Raw genomic sequence first — 19,707 nt, forward strand, 5'->3', positions numbered from 1 at the left:
GTGGAATTGTTGCCACAGGCAGCTGTGGAGGCCAAGTCTATATGTACGTTTAAGACAGAGGTTGATAGATTCTTGATTGGTCAGGGCATGAAGGGATTTGGGGAGAAGGCAGGAGATTGGGGCTGAGAGGAAAACTGGATCAGCCATGATGAAATGGCGGAGAAGACTCGAAGGGCCAAATGTCCTAATTCTGCTCCTATGTCTTGTGGTCCTCCTGTCTTACAAGGTGGTAAACTGGATCACCACATATGTGGGCTGTTTACTCCCGTCCGTAGATGCTGCCCGACTTGCTAAGTTCCTCCACCATTTTGTAGGTGCCTTTCAGAAAACAATCTACTTATAAAAATGAAAGAAAGAGAAGTTGCGAATGAAGTGCAGCTGGAACAAGCCGGATATTATTGAAAAAAATTACAAAGTGGAGGACAGTAGCAGATTATGTGCTTCAACTCAGCCTCAGTCATTTAAAGCAGTGATTGATTGACCACTCTTCTTGATTTGCAGAGTCACTTAGCTGAGTTCACTTTTACTTAGAATATTGTTGCTCTATGCTCCCTTTTAAAAATGTTTAATTTTTCAAAGTCCAAAATTCTAAGTAAATTTATACTAAAAGTACATATACCATATACAACTCTGAGATTCATTTTCTTGGAGATATTCACAGCAGATACAAATAGAATTGGTGAATAAAACTACACACAAAGGCAGACAAACAACCGATATGCAAAAGACAGCAAATTATTCAAATACAAAAAGGAGTACAATAAATATATAGACAGATAACTAACTAACTAATATTGAGAATATGAGTTGTAGAATCCTAGAAAGTAAGTCCATAGGTTGTGGAACCATTTCAGTGTTATGATGAGTGAAGTTTGGTTCAGGAGCCTGATGGTTGAGGGGTAATAACTGGTAGTGTAGGACCCAAGGGTCCTGTACCTCCTTCCTTGTAGTTCCTTTTCTGTTTGGTTGCCTGTGACTAGTGGTGTCCACAGGGGTTGGTATTGGGACCACTTCTTTTTTATGGTGTATATCAGTGATTTAGATAATAGAATAGATGGCTTTGTTGCCAAGTTTGCAGATGATATGAAGATTGGTAGAGGGCAGGGTAGTGTTGAGGAAACAGGTAGGATGCAGAAGGACTTAGACAGATTAGGAGAATGGGCAATAAAGTGGCAAATGAAATACAATGTTGGAAAATGCGTGGTCTGTATTTTAGGGCTGACAATACAATACAGGTGTTTTTTAGATGCATTCCCTGACTGCAGATAACCCAGCCAGTGGAAACGTTACCTCCATATCTGTCAAACTCCTCAGGAAGTTTGTACGTTTCAATGAGATGACCTTTTATTAGCCTGAGATAAGCCTAGTCTTCTAAATCTCTCCTCATATGACAAACACATCATCCCACTAATCATCATCAAGAATCTTTACTGAACTCCTTCAAATACAAGCATATTTTCCTTCACAAAGGGAGACCAGAGCTATGCATGATATTACTGAAGCATTCTCACCAAGGCTCTGTTCTTGTATGCAGGTCCTCTTATAATAGAAGCAAATATACTTTCTGTTTATTCCAGTTGTTCCTGCATGTTAATATTGAGTGATACATGTACAAAGAAAATGGGTCCCAACACCTTTCATTATCTCCACATTGTAAAATTTACTCCTTTTCTAATTTTTCGTGGCAAAAATGAATGATCTCATATTATATTCACTTCACCTGCCTATATCCCCTGAATGATAGTCATACATGGATAACGGCCTTTGGCCCACCTTTGCTAGTCCCATTTTCCTGCATTTGGCCCATATCCATCTAGACCTTTTCTATCCATATACTTTTGAATATCATTACTGTACCTGCCTCAACTACTTTCTCTGGCAGCTCATTCCATGAAGCATCTTGAAGCTCATGCTACCAACCAGCATCCTGCCATCTGTAAATTTGGATATATTACCCGTGATCACTCATACAAATCATTGATATAGATTGTGAGTAGCTGGGACTCCAACACCAGTCCCCACCATACTTAACTTTATAGCTGCTCAAACAAGAAATTCCTACTCTCTTTCTTGGCTGTTAATTTCTTTACAAGTTTAACCAACATGATTACACTTAGACTAATTTCTTCAAGCTGCTCAGTTATATTTGACCTATATTTTTCCCACTATTTCCTGCTGATATCCTGCATCCTCTTCCAAGCATATATACACACTATTTCAATGTGCACCTTTAATTTATCTACTTTAAGACTAATGCTGAGTGTATTGATTCAGATGAAGAATCTTCATGTCTGTCTTTTTACTATTTTTTGCTGCTGTAATAAAGATGCTCCCTCACAGCTCCAGGGTTCCCACGTTCATACCTGGCCTCTGGTGGATGGTGCACAATCTCATTTTGACTTCGTGACTTTCCTCTGGTTGCTCCAGTTTCTTCGCAATTCCCAAAGATGTTTCACTGTAAATTGTTCCTGGTTTGTGGGTGAATGATAGAATCTGCAGATAGTCAAGGGGAATGTGGGGAGAATAAAATGGGATTAGTGTGAAAGATTCACAATTCTTGTCCTAGTGTGATGGCCCCGGGCCTGTTTCTTTGCTCCACAACTCTGTGAAAGTAGTACATTTGTTTGAACTATGCAACTCTGCACAATTTCTTTGCCCTGTCTTTCTAAATATTGCTTCAGCAAAGTCGTTCTCCTACAATTTAGTTTAAAGCCTTTTTCTATAGCCATAAATAATCATTTTATTCTGTCATTGCTGTGTGAAACTTCAACCAATAGAGCAGCTCCATCTTCCCCAGTCCCAGCCTAGTGTATGAATGTCTGCACATTGTTACAGTACTATGTATTCAATTATTCATACTTATTATCCCTTGTATCAATTTTCAGGTGTCTCGGGTAGTAATTCAGAGATTATCACCTCTGTGGTTCTGCCTTTTAACTTGGATCCTACTTCCTCATGTGGAAGGACTTTGCTGTTTGTCCATTTTATATTTTTGGTTCTCTATAGACCACAACAATCAGAACTTTCCCCTGAGAGTCCATTCCTCTGTGGCCATGTGGAGATATCCAAAACACTGGTACGAACATACAACATGCATGATGCTTTCAAAAAAGAGATGGATAGAGCTCTTAAAGATAGCAGAATCAAAGGTTATGGGGATAAGGCAGGAACTGGATACTGATTGTGGATGATCAGCCATGATCACAGTGAATGGTGGTGCTGGCTCAAAGGGCCGAATGGCCTACTCCTGCACCTATCGTCTATTGTCAATGTAGCTTTCGAGAATCAGGCATGGGTTTCCTCCAGTTGCTCTGGTTTCCTCCCACGTTGCAAGGCATACTGTAAGAAATTGGATTGGTGAATTGTGGGCATGCTATGAAGGCGCCAACAGCATGGCAAGACTTACAGGCTGACCCCAGCGCAATCCTGTGTTGATCATTGACTCAAAATGGCACCTTTCACTGTATTTTTTGATGAATATGTGACAAATAAAACTAATCTTTTATCTTTAACTTTATCCATTGGTTGCAGCACTGAGATTTTCCCCTCTCTGTTCAATCTATCTCCTCTTTCTTACATCTCCCCCAGAAAGATGAGCTATGATGATTGAACCTCACCACACCAACTCAGGCAGCACTGCCACCTTTTGTGCTCATCAACACCTTGATTGCCAGTCAATTGAAGATATTCCTTTAGCTTTCTCCTCCCTTGCAACTTGAAAAATGTTTGATTTCTAACCCCTTCTGGTTGGAATAAAAATTTGCCAACATAATCATAATAATTTTATATAATATCTTTCATACATTAAGATGCAGGTTCAGCATGCTTTACATAGATTGTGAGGATGAATCAATATAGTTAAAAAAAATACAAGACAAAATTAAAAATCACAAGTAAAGACAAACATTATATAGAATAAAATGTGATTATACCAAATTACAGAAATATAATCAACATCAACAGGTATTAGTTACTGTATAAGTAGGTTTGTAATCCTATAATTAAAAAGGTAAGTTTTTAGAAGTGATTTGGAATGTTCCACAGTACTCGCCCGGCATATCTCAGTCAGTAGTGTATTCCAGAATCTTGGTGCGTAAGAGCAAAAGGATTCATCACTAGTTCTTATATGCCCGGCTCTAGGAACACTAAGCAAACCAGTATTCGCAGATCTAAGATTGTGATTAGGAATGTAAGGGTATAGACACTCCAAAATATATGGAGGAGTTAGATTATTCAGAGACTTATATACAACTAAGTGTATTTTAAAATTCACCCTGAAGGACACAGGCAGCCAGTGTAATGATGCTAAAAATGGTGAAATGTGTTCAGCTTTTCTTCTTTTTTTGGTTAAGATTCTTGCTGCTGCATTTTGAACAAGCTGCAGCTGATTATGTCTTTCTTAGTGCAGAAAAGAGTGCATTACAGCAGTCTAATCAGCTAAAAACAAAAGCATGTATCAAATTTTCTACATCTTGAGATTTTATAAGAAATTGAACTTTTATGATTATGAAGACATGTAGTCCTCTTTTATTGTCATTTAGTAATGCATGCATGAAGAAATGATACATTATTTCCTCTGGTGTGATATCACAAACCACAGGACAAACCAAGACTGAAAAAACTGACAAAACCACATAATTATAACATATAGTTACAAACAGTGTAACAATACCATAACTTGATGAAGAAGTCCGTGAGCACAGTAAAGTTCAAAGTTTCTCAAATGTCCCACATCTCACGCAGATGGGAGAAGGAAGAAAAACTCTCCCTGCCATGCCGACCACAATCCGACTCTGAGTCATTCGAAAACTTCGAGCTCTGATCAGCTCTCTGACACCAAGTACTGAGCACCATCTCTGGCCGAACGATTCGACCTCCTTCTTGGTTGCCAAAAGCAGGCAAGGCCGGGGATTTTGAGGCCTATCCTCCGAAAGATGCCCGACCACACAGTATTGACAGCAGTGAACGGGCGTTTCAGAAATTTCTCCAGATGTTCCTCTGTGCTGTCACGTTCATTCTCCATCAAATCAGAATTGTCCATGGCCCCTATTTAACAGATACAATATCATTTTTCACCAGAGGACTGCACACACGCAGGCACGCTGCCATCTTCTCCTGCTTTTGCAATGTTCCTTAAATGAAAGAACACCGTCTCAGTAATATGGTTAATATGTAATTTGAAATTTAACTCAGAGTCAATGTTGTCTAAATTCTTTGCTTTTGGCTTGATTTCTAAGGCAAAAGATCTTCACACTTTTTTATTGCTACCAATAACTAAAATTTAGTTTAAGGAAATTCAAACTCATCCATTCTATAATGCTAGCAAGACACTAGACCAGAGGGTTTAGAGCCTCGGGGTCATCTGGTGTAACAGGCAAATACAGTTGTGTATTGTCTTCGTAGTTGTGCTAATTCATCATTGCTCGTATTTCTCTCTGCATTACCGTCATACATGCTGAGTGGTTTCAACAGTCTCTGCTTTCATTTATCTTTCATCAGCTGCTACTCTGTCCACGTGAGCTGAGAAATGGAGGTAGAGACTTTGAGGAGAAAGGCAAATGATGGAAAAGAAAGACTCTCCAATTATTTTTCAAACAGAATGTAGTATCAGCAGTTTGAGCCAATGACAGTTGGATCAAACTGTATTGCAGTTCTCTTGGTGAATTTTCCTGTATTTTGGCTCTGTTCTGTGTATGGGGTAAATGACTGCTATTTGTGAGAGACATGTTGATGAAAACAAATTAGGTAAGTTTGGTTCTTGCCTTCTGCGTTGTATCTTCTTACCATGTTCATTTTTGCAATATCTTTAGCTTCCTAATGTAGTTTGCTATATATTTTTTAATATAATTTTTATTGAATTTTCAAAAAGAATACATGAAAAAAAGAATCTACTCTCCCCCCTCCCCTTAACCCTCCCCCCCCCATATATAGTCCTACCTAAAAAGAAAGAAAAAGGGAAAAAAAGAAAAGAACCGCCTGGTTATTGGAAGGTTTCCACATGCTCCATGGGATTCAAAATGAATTTGGTATAATTATTTGTTACTTTCCCCAAGTGACCAAAGTCTTTATCGGAGCACTTAAATATGCCATCCTATCTTTTGTAAATAAGAGCGCCAAATATTCAAAAATGTTACATATTTATCTCTTAAATTATAAGTAATTTTTTCAAGTGGAATAGAACTAGCCATTTCATTATTCCAACAATCCATACTTAAATACGAATCAGATTTCCAAGTAACTGCTATAGTCTTCTTAGCTACTGCCAATGCAATTTTTATAAATTCTTTCTGATATTTATTCAATTTAAGTTTCGGTTTTATCCCTTCAATATCACCTAATAAAAATAATACAGGGTTATGTGGAAGTTGAATTGCAGTAATTTGTTCCAATAAGATTCTTAAATTTATCCAAAAGGGTTGAATTTTAAAACAAGACCGAGTAGAATGTAAAAAAGTACCAATTTCTTGATTACACCAAAAACATTTATCAGAAAAATTTGAATTTAATCTATTTATTTTTTGCGGTGTAATATATAATTGATGTAAAAAATTGTATTGTACTAAACTAAGTCGAATATTTATTGTATTTGTCATACTGTCAAGACAAAGTCTTGACCAATTTGTTTCATCAATAATAATATTCAGATCTGTTTCCCATTTTTGCTTTGACTTATGGGTTCCTTGTTTAATTGTCTGTTCTTGAATCAAATTATACATACAAGAAATAAATTTTTTAATTTTCCCTTTTTGGATTAAAATTTCAATTTCATTAGATTTTGGCAAAAACGTTCTTTGACCCAGCTTACCTTTTAAGTAAGCCCTTAATTGAAAGTAACAAAAGAAAGTATTATTAGATATTTTATATTTATCCTTTAATTGTTCAAATGACATCAATATACCTCGTTCAAAACAATCTCCTATAAATCTAATCCCTTTTTGGTACCAATTATATAAAAGTTGATTGTCCATTGTAAAAGGAATAAGTCTGTTTTGGAACAAAGGTCTCCTTGCTAATAGAGATTTCTGTGTTTCATTATCAACATTTATCTTATTCCATAGATCAATCAAATGTGTTAATATAGGAGATTCTTTCTTTTCCCGTATCAATTTAGATTCCCATTTATATATAAAATCTTCAGGTCTATTTTCTCCTATCTTGTCTAGTTCTATTTTAATCCATGCTGGTTTTCGATCATTGAAGAAAGATGCAATAAATCTAAGTTGATTTGCTTTATAATAGTTTTTAAAGTTTGGAAGTTGTAACCCTCCTAACCCAAATTTACATGTCAATTTTTCCAATGATATTCTTGACATTTTACCTTTCCAAAGAAATTTTCTCACACATTTATTTAACTCTTGAAAAAATTTCTGTGGCAATTGTATTGGTAATGTTTGAAACAGATACTGTAATCTAGGAAATATATTCATTTTTACAACATTGACTCTACCTTCTAATGTTATTGGTAATATCATCCATTTGTCAAGATCTTCTTGAATTTTTTTCAATAGTGGTAAATAATTAAATTTATATAAATTCTTTAGATCATTATCAAGTCTTATACCTAAATATTTTATACCATTTACTGACCATCTAAATTGGGTTACTAATCGACATTGACTATAGTCTCCTTTAGTAAGAGGTAAAATTTCACTTTTATCCCAATTTATTTTGTAACCTGATACCTTCCCATATTCATCCAATCTAGAAGATAATTTATATAACGAGTATTGTGGATTTGTTAAATAGATCAAAACATCATCGGCAAAAAGATTAATTTTATATTCCTCCTGATTAACTCTAAAAGTTTGCTATATTTTAATAATAAAGTGGTGCAGAGGGAAGAAACTCCATAGTAACTGATGTTAGTCTCTTCAACTGATTGAACTTCGTAACTGAAATCCATAATTAAATGGCACATCACAGATGGGTTTTTTTTGTTCTATCTATGCAATAGCATCTGCAGAATCTCTTGTGTTTATGAATGGCTGTCAAAGTTGTTCAAACAAAAATTTTACAATTTTGTACTGAGCCTTGGTTGCTCCTCGCCCCCCTTCTAACAACTTTCTACAGGAACACCATTGTGGGTGTCCTGTCTGCCTGCATCTTTGTGTGGTATGGAAGCTGCAAGGCGTCAGACCACAAGACCCTACAGAGAATTGCTGAGTGGATTGTTGGGGTCTCCCTCCCCTGCTCTATTTGTGACATTTACTAGGAGAAGTGTAGACAAAAGACCTGAAGCATTGTTGAGGATCCTTACCACCCAACCCACAATCTCTTTGACTTTCTACCATCAGGAAGGTGGTACAGGAGCATCAGGACTAGGACTGCCAGGCTGGCTAATAGCTTTTTCCCTCAGGTTGTGACTAATGAGTACCCTACCACTACCGAGGTCTCATCACTAGGACAGCCAGCTGTGCACCACATGCATTTTAAATGATACTTTATTAACTTATTGTATTTGCTGTGTATGATTTATGTTTTGTGGGTGCACCATGGTCTGGGGGAACTTAGTTTCATTTGGTTGTATATACAGTGCCTGTAAAAAAGTATTCACCATTCACCCCCTTGGAATTTTCATGTTTTATTATTTTACAGCATTGAATCACAATGGATTTAATTTGGCTTTTTTGACACTGATTAACAAAAAGACCACTTTCACGTCAAAGTGAAAACAGATCTCTGCAAAGTGATATAAATTAATTACAAATATAAACCACAAAATAATTGATTGTGGAGGTACTCACCCCCCCCCCCACTTAATATGACATACATTATCATCACTGGTGCAGCTAATTGGTTTTAAAAGTAATATAATTAGTTAAATGGCAATCTGTTTTTGAAGATCTGTGTGCAGTCAAGGTGTTGAATGTAGTAAAAGTACACCTGTATCTGGAAGGTCCATCTGCCGGTGAGTCAGTATCCTGGTAAAAACTACACCATGAAGACAAATGAACACTCCAAGCAACTCTGCACACAGGTTATTGAAAAGCACAAGTCAGGTCTTGGATATGAGAAAGTTCCCAAGCCACTGAATATCCCTTGGAGTAAAGTTAAGTCAATCATCAAGAAATGGAAAGAATATGGCACAGCTATAGATATGCCTAGAGCAGGCCATCCTCAAAAACTGAGTGACTGTGCAAGAAGGGGACTAGTGAGGGAGGCCAACAAGAGACCTATGACAACTCTGGAGGAGTTACAAGCTTCAGACGCTGAGATGGGAGAGACTGCACAGGCAACAAATGTTGGCCGGGTGGTTCACCAGTCGCAGATTTATGGGAGAGTGGCAAAGAGAAAGCCACTGTTGGGAAAAAAACTTGCATGAAATCTCGGCTAGAGTTTGCGAGAAGGCATTTGGAAGACCCTGAAGTCAGCTGGAAGAAGGTCTTGGCCTGTCATCAATGTGGTAAACCATATGTGTATGTTGTAACTGGGTTAACTGCCTGGACACGCCCCTCTGCTGACTGCCCCTGTGGCTCCTCCTACAGAGTCCTCAGTCCGGGGGCAGACACTCACCGTGGAGGTCGTATTGTACAGCGAATAAAAGCCTTTCAGTACTTTACCAAACCTCAGTCTTTTGGAGTTATTGAAGGTGCTTCAATTTTATTCGCTGTACATTTTAAAGCATGGAACATACACTGAGACCAGACAAATTAGACCTCGATCCACAAACGCCTGAAGCTGGAAACGCTTTCGAACTCTGGCTGGTCTGCTTTGAAGCGTACCTAGAGGAGATTAAAGCAAGCGACTGACCCCGTAGTGAAGCGCAGAGTTCTACTCTCCAGGGTCAGTCCACGGGTCTATTCGCTGATCAGAGACCAGCCGAGCTACGACGGCGCGATGAGCGCACTCAAAAGACAATACTTGCGGCCGATAAACAGCGTCTATGCTCGGCACCGCTTAGCGACACGGCAACAGCGGCCTGAGGAATTGAGTGCTGAGTTTGTCCGGGCCCTACGGACGCTCGTGCGGGCCTGCAATTGCCAGGAGCTGATGGCGGCGCAGCATGCAGAACTCCTAGTGAGAGACGCCTTCGTCAAGGGGACCAGGTCAGTGTACGTGCGCCAGCGGCTGCTGGAAAAAGCCGATCTTACCCTATGTTCGGCGATCGAGCTGGCTGATACGTTGGAGGCTGCTCTGCTCTGAGGCTCTCCAGGCACGCGATCCCCCGATGGCCTCATGGGCACCGCAGACCCCGCAACCCGCCGGCGAATCAACCTTGGCTGCCGCCAGTCGTGAGTCCACAGAAGTCTGGAGAAGCACCCCCGGAAACGCTGCCCGGCCTGACAAGCTACCCGCTCCAGCTGCGGAAAGAAGGGCCACTTCGCCAAGGTCTGTAAGGCAAAACCGCGAGAGGGATCGAGCAGCGCCGCGTGCGAGACGTGGGGGTCGCCATCTTGCCTGCCGCCATCTTCCCTGCACGCCGCCACCACGTGCGAGACATGGGGGTGGCCATCTTGGTCGGTGCCACCTCCCACCGCCTACGACCAACGGGTGCTCACGGGGCACCCCACCGCGCTGGACCAAGACAGTGACCCAACCCTGGCTTCCGTGACCCTTGACCAAAGCGCTCCCCACCAGCTCGCAAGGTCAATGATGGACATCCTGGTGGAAGGGCGCAGGACAAGCTGCCCGTTTGACACAGGCAGCACGGAGAGTTTTATCCACCCGGACACAGTGCAGCATTGTGGACTCATGATACGGCCGGTAAGTCAGAGGGTCACCATGGCTTCTGGGTCGCATACAACAGACATCCAGGGGGGTTGTGTAGCGACACTAGTGGTGCAGGGCACAGATTATCGGGACTTTACGTTACTGGTCATGCCTCAACTGTGTGCCCCTGTGCTATTGGGGCTCGACTTCCAGAGCCACCTGAAAAGCGTGACAATGAAGTATGATGGGCCCCTCCTGCCAATTACTGTCGTAAATCCCCAGTTTTGTAGAGATATGTCACGTACCCCGCTACTGACCACACACACACACCGACCCGCACATCCCACCCAACATCAAGCCAACTGCCACACTACCGACACCACTTGCGGCCTCTCCACCCTCAGGATTCCTCCCCCACCGCTGTTCGCCAACCTGACCCCCGACTGTAAACCTGTGGCAACTAAAAGCAGGAGGTACAGCGCGGGGGACAGAGCTTTCATTAAGTCGGAGGTACAGCGGCTGCTCAGGGAGGGGGTCATTGAGGCAAGCACAAGTCCTTGGAGGGTGCAGGTGGTGGTTGTTCGGAACGGGGAGAACAATAGGTTGGTCGTGGACTATAGCCAGACCATCAATAGGTTCACGCAGCTCGACGCGTACCCTCTACCCCGCATCGCGGATATGGTCAATCAGATAGCACAGTACAAGGTGTACTTGACCATAGACCTAAAATTCGCTTACCATCAGCTCCCCATCCGCCGGGAGGACCGCCCTTACACTGCCTTCGAGGCAGACGGCAGGCCTTATCAATTCCTGTGTGTCTCCTTTGGTGTCACGAATGGTGTATCTGTCTTCCAGAGGGAAATGGACCAGATAGTGGACCAGTGCCAACTGAAGGCCACGTTCCCATATCTGGATAACATCACCATCTGCGGTCACGACCGGCAGGATCACGACAACAACCTCCAAAAATTTCTCCAAGCGGCCAAAGCTATCAACGTCACCTACGACAAGGACAAGTGTGTATTGGGACCACCCGACTTGCTATCCTTGGGTGTGTCGTGGAGAATGGAGTCATTGGCCCTGACCCCGACCGTATGTGCCCCCTGTTGGAACTCCCTCTTCCCAACACCTTCAGAGCCCTCAAAAGGTGCCTGGGCTTCTTTTCATATTACGCCCAATGGGTCCCTAACTATGCAGACAAGGCCCGCCCCCTGGTCAAGTCCACCACATTTCCCCTCTCAGCCGAGGCCCATGTGGCTTTCAGCTGCATAAAAGGGGACATTGCCAAAGCAGCAATGCATGCGGTGGATGAGGCCATTCCCTTCCAAGTAGAGAGTGACGCCTCCGACTTTGCGCTGGCTGCTACCCTCAACCAGGCGGGAAGACCAGTGGCGTTCTTCTCCCGTACCCTTCAAGGCCCTGAAATTCGGCACTCTGCGGTAGAGAAAGAGGCCCAGGCCATAGTGGAAGCTATTAGGCACTGGAGGCACTATCTTGCCGGCAAGAGGTTCACCCTGCTAACTGACCAGCGCTCAGTCGCATTCATGTTTAATAACCAGCAGCGGGGCAAAATCAAAAATGATAAAATTCTGAGATGAAGAATCGAACTCTCCACCTACAACTATGACATCATGTACAGGCCTGGGAAGCTCAACGAGCCCTCTGATGCCCTATCCCGGGGAACATGCGCCAGCGCGCAGATCGACCGGCTATATGCCCTACATGTAGACCTTTGCCACCCGGGAGTCACCCGGCTTTTCCACTTCGTGAAAGCCTGGAACCTGCCTTACTCCCTTGAGGAGATCAGGATGATGACCAGGGACTGCCAAGTCTGCGCAGAGTGCAAACTGCACTTCTACCGACCCGAAAAGGCATCACTCAGCAAGGCCACCCGCCCCTTTGAGCGACTGAGTGTCAACTTTAAGGGCCCCCTTCCCTCCACAGACCGCAATGTGTACTTTCTTAACATTATCGACGAGTACTCGCGGTTCCCCTTCGCCATCCCCTGCCCCGATTCCACTACCACGTCAGTTATAAAAGCCCTGCGCAAGCTCTTCACTCTGTTCGGATACCCATGCTATATCCACAGTGACAGAGGGTCCTCGTTTATGAGTGACAAGCTGCGCCAATATCTACTGGCTAGGGGAATTGCAACTAGTAGGACCACGAGCTATAATCCCCGGGGGAATGGACAGGTAGAGAAGGAGAATGGCACGGTGTGGAAAGCCACACTCTTAGCCCTCAGGTCAAAGGGACTGCCAGTCTCCCGCTGGCAGGAGGTCCTTCCTGAGGCACTCCACTCCATCCGCTCCCTGTTATGCACAGCCACCAATGCCACCCCTCATGATCGGCTCTTTTCTTTTCCCAGAAAGTCGACCACTGGAACCACCCTACCATCTTGGCTGACGTCCCCGGAGCCAGTGCTGCTCCGGAAACATGCGAGGAGCAATAAATACTCCCCGATGGTCAAGAGGGTTCACTTACTTACACCATAAGACAAAGGAGCAGAAGTAGGCCATTCGGCCCATCGAGTCTGCTCCGCCATTTTATCATGAGCTGATCCATTTTATCCTATGTAGTCCCACTGCCCCGCCTTCTCACCATAACCTTTGATGCCCTGGCTACTCAGATACCTATCAATCTCTGCCTTAAATACACCCAATGACTTGGCCTCCACTGCTGCCTGTGGCAACAAATTCCATAGATTCACCACCCTCTGACTAAAAAAATTTTTTCGCATTTCTGTTCTGAAAGGGCGCCCTTCAATCCTGAAGTCATGCCCTCTCGTACTAGACGCCCCCATCATGGGAAACAACTTTGCCACATCCACTCTGTCCATGCCTTTTAACATTCGAAATGTTCCTATGAGGTCTCCCCTCATTCTTCCAAACTCCAAGGAATACAGTCCAAGAGCGGACAAACGTTCCTTATATGTTACCCCTCTCATTCCCGGAATCATTCTAGTGAATCTTCATGCGAACCCCCAGTATGCCTACGTGGTTTTACCTGATGGGCGGGAGGACACGGTTTCCATCCGCGACCTGGCGCCCACAGGAGCACCAGGCCCCTACCCTGAACACTCCGTGGTGACTATTGACCCCGTACCCACCGATGTATATACCCACGAGACATCGCGCACTCCAAACCCTACACAGACACCACACGACACTCCCATACCGGGCGCGACGCACACGCATGAGGGATTACCGACGCCTAACGTGCTGACACCTCAAGTCAGGCCGGAGCCAGCACAACCACCGTCGCAGATGCAATCACCACCGGTGCTACGTAGGTCACAGCGACGGACTCGACCGCCTGATAGACTTGACCTGTAAATACACTTGTTTTAAATATTGTCAGTCACTTCACCTCGCGGGACTCTTTTTAAAAAAAGGAGGGGTGAATGTGGTAAACCATGTATATATATATGTTGTAACTGGGTTAACTGCCTGGACACGCCCCTCTGCTGACTGCCCCTGTGGCTCCTCCTACAGTGTCCTGTATAAAGGTGTTCACCTTGCCCCTCCCCCTCAGTCCGGGGCAGCCACTCACCATGGAGGTCGTATTGTATAGCGAATAAAAGCCTTTCAGTATTTTACCAAACCTCAGTCTTTTGGAGTTATTGAAGGTGCTTCAATCAATTTATAGTCTGCTGAAACCAAAATGGAGCTTTTGGGGCGTCAGATTAAACGCTATGTTTGGTGTAAGCCAAAGACCACACATTAAAAACACACCATCCCTACCATGAAGCATGATGGTGGCTGCATCATGCTGTGGGGATACTTCACTGCAGCAGGCCCTGGAAGGCTTGTGAAGGTAGTGGGTAAAATGAATGCAGCAAAATACAGAAATCCTGGAGAAAAACCTGATGCAGTCTGCAAGAGAACTGCGACTTGGGAGATGATTTGTTTTCCAGCAAGATAATGACCCCAAGCATAAAGCCAAAACTACACTGGAATGGCTTAAAACATCAAAGTTAATGTCTTGGAATGGCCATGTCAAAGTCCAGACCTAAATTCAGCTGGGAATTTGAGGCTGGACTTGAAAAGGGCTGTTCACTCACGATCATGCAATCTGACAGAGTTTGTAAAGAAAGTGGGGAAAAATTACAGTGTCCAGATGTGCAAAGCTGATAGAGACCTATCCACACAGACTCAAGGCTGTAATTGCTGTCAATGGTACACCTACTAAATACTGACTTGAAAGGGGTGAATACTTAAGCAATCAATTATTTTGTGTTTTATTTTGCAATTAATTTAGATCACTTAGTAGGAATCTATTTTCACTTTGACACGAAAGAGTCTGTATCTGTTGATCAGTGTCAAAAAAAGCTAAATTAAATCCACTGTTATTCAATGTTATAAAACAGTAAAACATGAAAATTCCGGGGATGGGGTGTGGAGAGAAGTGGATACTTTTTATAGGCGCAGTATGTGCAGTCAGATGATGACAACCCTGAACTCCACAGTGATCTGATGGATGTCTGGGAATTAGAATTCTTCCTCCTGTTTGCATATATCAGCAGATGTGGTTTCTAGAGTGCTTATGTACAGTATTTCACTCTGTAATAATCATTGCATCTATATTTAATACTTTCAAATCTAGCTACTGAAGGAAAAGCTTAGTACCTTGTAGTCAGTTGCTTAACCTTAAGAACCCTTACAACAGCTTTTTCTGCAAGCATCATGCATTAAAAAGGAAGTTAATCAACACAACCTTAAAATGGAAAATAGGTTAATCATAGTCACAAGAAAAACATTAACTGGAGGATAAATATTGGCATGAGTATAGCAAAGAACTGCCCTATTTTTCTTCAAACAATGCCCCGAATGTTACACATTCAGGAGAGCTTGGGCAAATTCTGCATCTAATCAAAAAGACAGAACCTCTGGCAGTGCAGTACTTCTGGTGCTGAACTGAAATGTCAGGCTGAATTATGTAATTACATTGTAGAAGGGGCTCTGGAGGCAAGAAAGATATGACCATTCAAGACTGACACTCAAAGAAGAAGAGCCCATGAAGCACTAAGTGAACTAGGCAGTTGGTATATGTCACTTCAATTTCAGCCAGTTGGTATGTGAAGACAAGTATATTAAAATAATAAAAACTTCATTGTAATTGATATCACAAAAATGTCCGCGGAAAACACCAATAAGTAGATCTGTCGGGCTAAAGTGCTAAATAAAAAAAAGCTAAAAGTGTAAAATTATTGTATTCATCTTGACTATTTCTTGCTCTGTATATCCACATGGTGATGTTTAAATGAAGTTCATTAAACAATTCCAGGCTTTCTGAGACTGTATGTGTGAGACTATCCTGTACATTTGAGTTTTCTATTAAATCTAATATCCCATACTCTACATAGGTAACTGTGGTTGAGAGATTTATATGCCTTCTTCCTTATCGTGCCTTTCTATTTCAGTAAACTCACAGAAGGAAAGCCGCTCCTCGTGAGGGTAAAAGGGATTGAGTACATGAATGATGACCCAAGTATGGTTGATGTTCTTTATGGAAAAATTGAAATGAAAAATGGAACAGACAAGTAAGTGATGAAGATTCTCATAGCTCATTTTTGCTCACAGTAGTTCCTACAAGAAGAGTAAAATGAAATATTAACTTTATTTGTCAAATGTACATCGAAACATACTATGAAATGCATCGTTTGTGTCAAATCAGATCAGCGAGGGTTGTGCAAAGCAATTGACATCATAAAAAAGTGACACAAAGTGCCACCATGCTTCCAGCGCCAACATAGCATGCCAATTTACTAACCCTTACCCCGTCTTTGGAATGTGGGAAGAAGCTGGAGCACCCAGAGGAAACTCACACAGTCATGTGGTCACACTTAAAGACAGTGACAGGAATCGAACCCCAATCTTACAGCCGGCACTAATTGCTATGCTACCGTGATGCACACCTTTAATCTGAGGGAATCGATTCATTCTTAATAATCCCACACCACACCTTTCTCCTGCCTAATGATCCCAGCTCTAGTCCGCCCTGTCCTGTGTTCATTTATAACCGTGGTCAAAAATAGTAGAATTCTGGAAATTAATTCTCTCCTCAGTGAAATACAAAGGAAGGCAGTATGACCATGAAATAGTTATTCTTCAGAGACCCTTGATATGCACATTTTTTCTGCATAGGGTTGGGGGTTATAATCTGAGTTGCATTCCTTCAAAAGATAGTGTAAACAGTTGAATGCCATTTAATGAGGAACTGGATAGTTATTTGAGGGAGAATGATTAGAAAAATAGTATTTGAATTGGGTTGATTATAGAGTTGTTTGAAATAACTTCAGGAGCCATGATTCTGTGAAAGATCTCTTCCCGTTATTGGAATGGTTTGCTGAACAGATAACTATTTTATTTAAAAATAAGTGAGATATTTACAAGGGGCATGACAAAATGTAATGATGCTATTGTAGGTTTTCGCAATTGAAAGCGACGGAGGTGTTTTAATACCATAAGACCATAAGAGATAGGAGCAGAATTAGGCCATTCAGCCCATCATGTCTGCTCCACCATTCCATTTTGGCTGATTCCAGATGCCACTTTACTCCATACACATGCCTTTAAATATACGCACAGACGTGGCCTCCACCACAGCCTGTGGCAGAGCATTCCACCAATTTACTACTCTCTGGCTAAAAAAATTCCTTCTTACCTCTGTTCTAAAGGGTAGCCCTTCAGTTCTGAGGCTGTGCCCTTTAATTCTGGATACTCCCACCACAGGAAGCATCTTCTCCACATCCATCCTATCTAGTCCTTTCAACATTCGGTATGCTTCAATGACAGCCACCCCTCCCCCTCATATTCTTCTAAACTCCAGTGAGTACAGGCCCAAAGCTGCCAAGGTCTTCTCGTATGTTAACCCCTTCATTTCTGGAAGCATCCTCGTGAACCTGGATTTCTGTGTAAGAAAAACTAACGACTCATTTATTGTACTCCGAACACTGAACATGCAGCATGGTGAAAGCACTTTACAGGATTAAATCATCACGTCAGACCAGCCTCTTGAAGTGAACCCTAACTCAATGTTGGTGGCTGTGAATTATGGATGTTTCCACCAATTACATTACCAGTGTGATTTTCTCCATATTTCTGCATGGCCAGCTTCGGTCACTGAGTTTTGGTGTTCACTGAGCCAAGGGTGAAGTTGGGGCCATGGACAAATGTAATTTCTGGAATCTATTGTAACTGACAGGGAACTGGGTTGTTAAGGCATTGATTCTACAATTATTTAAGGCAGAATATTGAAACTAGTCAACCCAGTCAGTCACATGGTGTCAGAAGACTGCTGGTGCATCACTGATGAAGAGAATGCCAGCTGTGTATATCCATCAAATTGTGTTTTTAGTTTGCATTTTAATTATCTTTTGATTTTTGTTTTACCTTGAATTCGGGTCTTTAAACATTTTCTTTATGGAAATAAATGACAGCCATTGAAATTAGTAATTGGCTATATAACATTTTTAATCAAGCAATTAGTAAATAAAATTTATTAAAATGTGTTGGAAGCACTCCAACCACATTGGGCAGCACAGTAACAAAATGGTTTACAGGTTCATTTCCCGCAGCCTGCCTGTAAGGAGTTTCTACGTCTCCCTGTGACTGCGTGGGTCTACTCTGGTGCTCCCGTTTCCTCCCACATTTCAAAGATGAAGGTTTAGGATTAAGGTTTGTATAAATTGTTGGCATGCTACGTTGGCGCCAGAAGTCTGGCGAGACTTGCGGGCTGAACCCAAGCACATCCTTGGACTGTGTTGGTCGTTAATGCAAATGACGCATTTCACTGTATGTTTCAATACTTTGATGTACACATGACAAATAAAGCTAATCTCTAATCTCACCCGTCTGCTCACAATTCCAGGGTAGCTCTTTAGGAAACAAAGGCAGGAGCAGATACTGCATTGACTTGTGCCTTTCTCTCTTATGACTGGGTTTTCAAACCCATTATTAATAAATGCAGCATGCAAATCCACGTGTGCCATGTGCTATCAGACGTTGTCCCCTCCAGAACATCTGAGAAGGTGAGATGGTCTGAACTGAGGACTGCCATAGCTCTGCAATGTGCTAATGGCGATGAAGCAGGTGGACAAAGCTAATGACCATGAGACTTTGCTCTTGTTTGGGATTATCGCTGTCCTGATTATTGTCTACTAATCAATTCCGATCCCCGCTATCAGTAAAATCACTGAAACCCCAGCCTCAAAAGCTGTTCAAACCACTGTCGAGACAATACTGTCATTGATAAACATAGAAACATAGAAAACCTACAGCACAATACAGGCCCTTCAGCCCACAAAGCTGTGCCGAACATGTCCCTACCTGAGAACTACCTAGGCTTTACCCACAGCCCTCTATTTTTCTAAGCTTCATGTAGTCATCCAGGAGTCTCTTAAAAGACCCCATCATTTCCGCCTCCACCACCGCCGCCGGCAGCCCATTCCATAATGGCTTTTTAATTCTCCAGTACTGTATTACTGAACAGTATAATCTACATATTTTAGCCTGCCAGTGTACATATGTATATACAGTAGGTATTTATTCATCTATCTAAGTATGTCTTTATTTAGAGATACACCATGGTAACAGGCCCTTCTGGCTCAACAAGCCCCATCCAATTACACCCATGTGATCAATTACTCTAACATGTATGTCTTTGGAATGTGGGAGGAAAGTTGAACACCCAGAGGGAACCCACGCAGTCACAGGGGGAACGTACAAACTCCTTACAGACAGGCGAAATTAAACCTAGTTCACTAGCACTGTAACAGCATTATGCTAACCCCCATACTACCATTGTCCATTGAGTGAATTTCTGAGCCATTTTGTTTACTGTTGCTTATTTACATGGAAAATTAATATTCTTCTCACCTACTCAAGGGACCTGACAGCTCCTGCCTAAGTGCTCTGCATTTCTCTCTGCTCCAGAGACACTCACAGTCTAACACTGTTCTTTGCACTGGCTCCTGCTTTGTAGGATCCATGCAGTTAATACTTTTACTCTATTGTTTGTTGCCCTTCAGAAGAAAATGGAGAAATTGGTCGTTTC

General features: G+C 42.3%; 1 protein-coding gene across 4 annotated transcripts in view; it reads left to right on the top strand.

The window, feature by feature from the left end:
* Window positions 1-19,707, top strand: part of ascc1 (activating signal cointegrator 1 complex subunit 1) — a 90,675-nt gene that overhangs the window by 51,433 nt on the left and 19,535 nt on the right. For all 4 annotated transcript variants that reach the window (XM_063070569.1, XM_063070571.1, XM_063070570.1 and 1 more), the window contains exon 7: window positions 16,073-16,192. In XM_063070569.1, the coding sequence (XP_062926639.1) occupies window positions 16,073-16,192 (120 nt within the window). The remainder of the gene's footprint in view (window positions 1-16,072; window positions 16,193-19,707) is intronic.

The sequence above is a fragment of the Mobula hypostoma genome, chromosome 18 (genome assembly GCF_963921235.1).
Source record: "Mobula hypostoma chromosome 18, sMobHyp1.1, whole genome shotgun sequence".
Classification (NCBI taxonomy): domain Eukaryota; kingdom Metazoa; phylum Chordata; class Chondrichthyes; order Myliobatiformes; family Myliobatidae; genus Mobula; species Mobula hypostoma.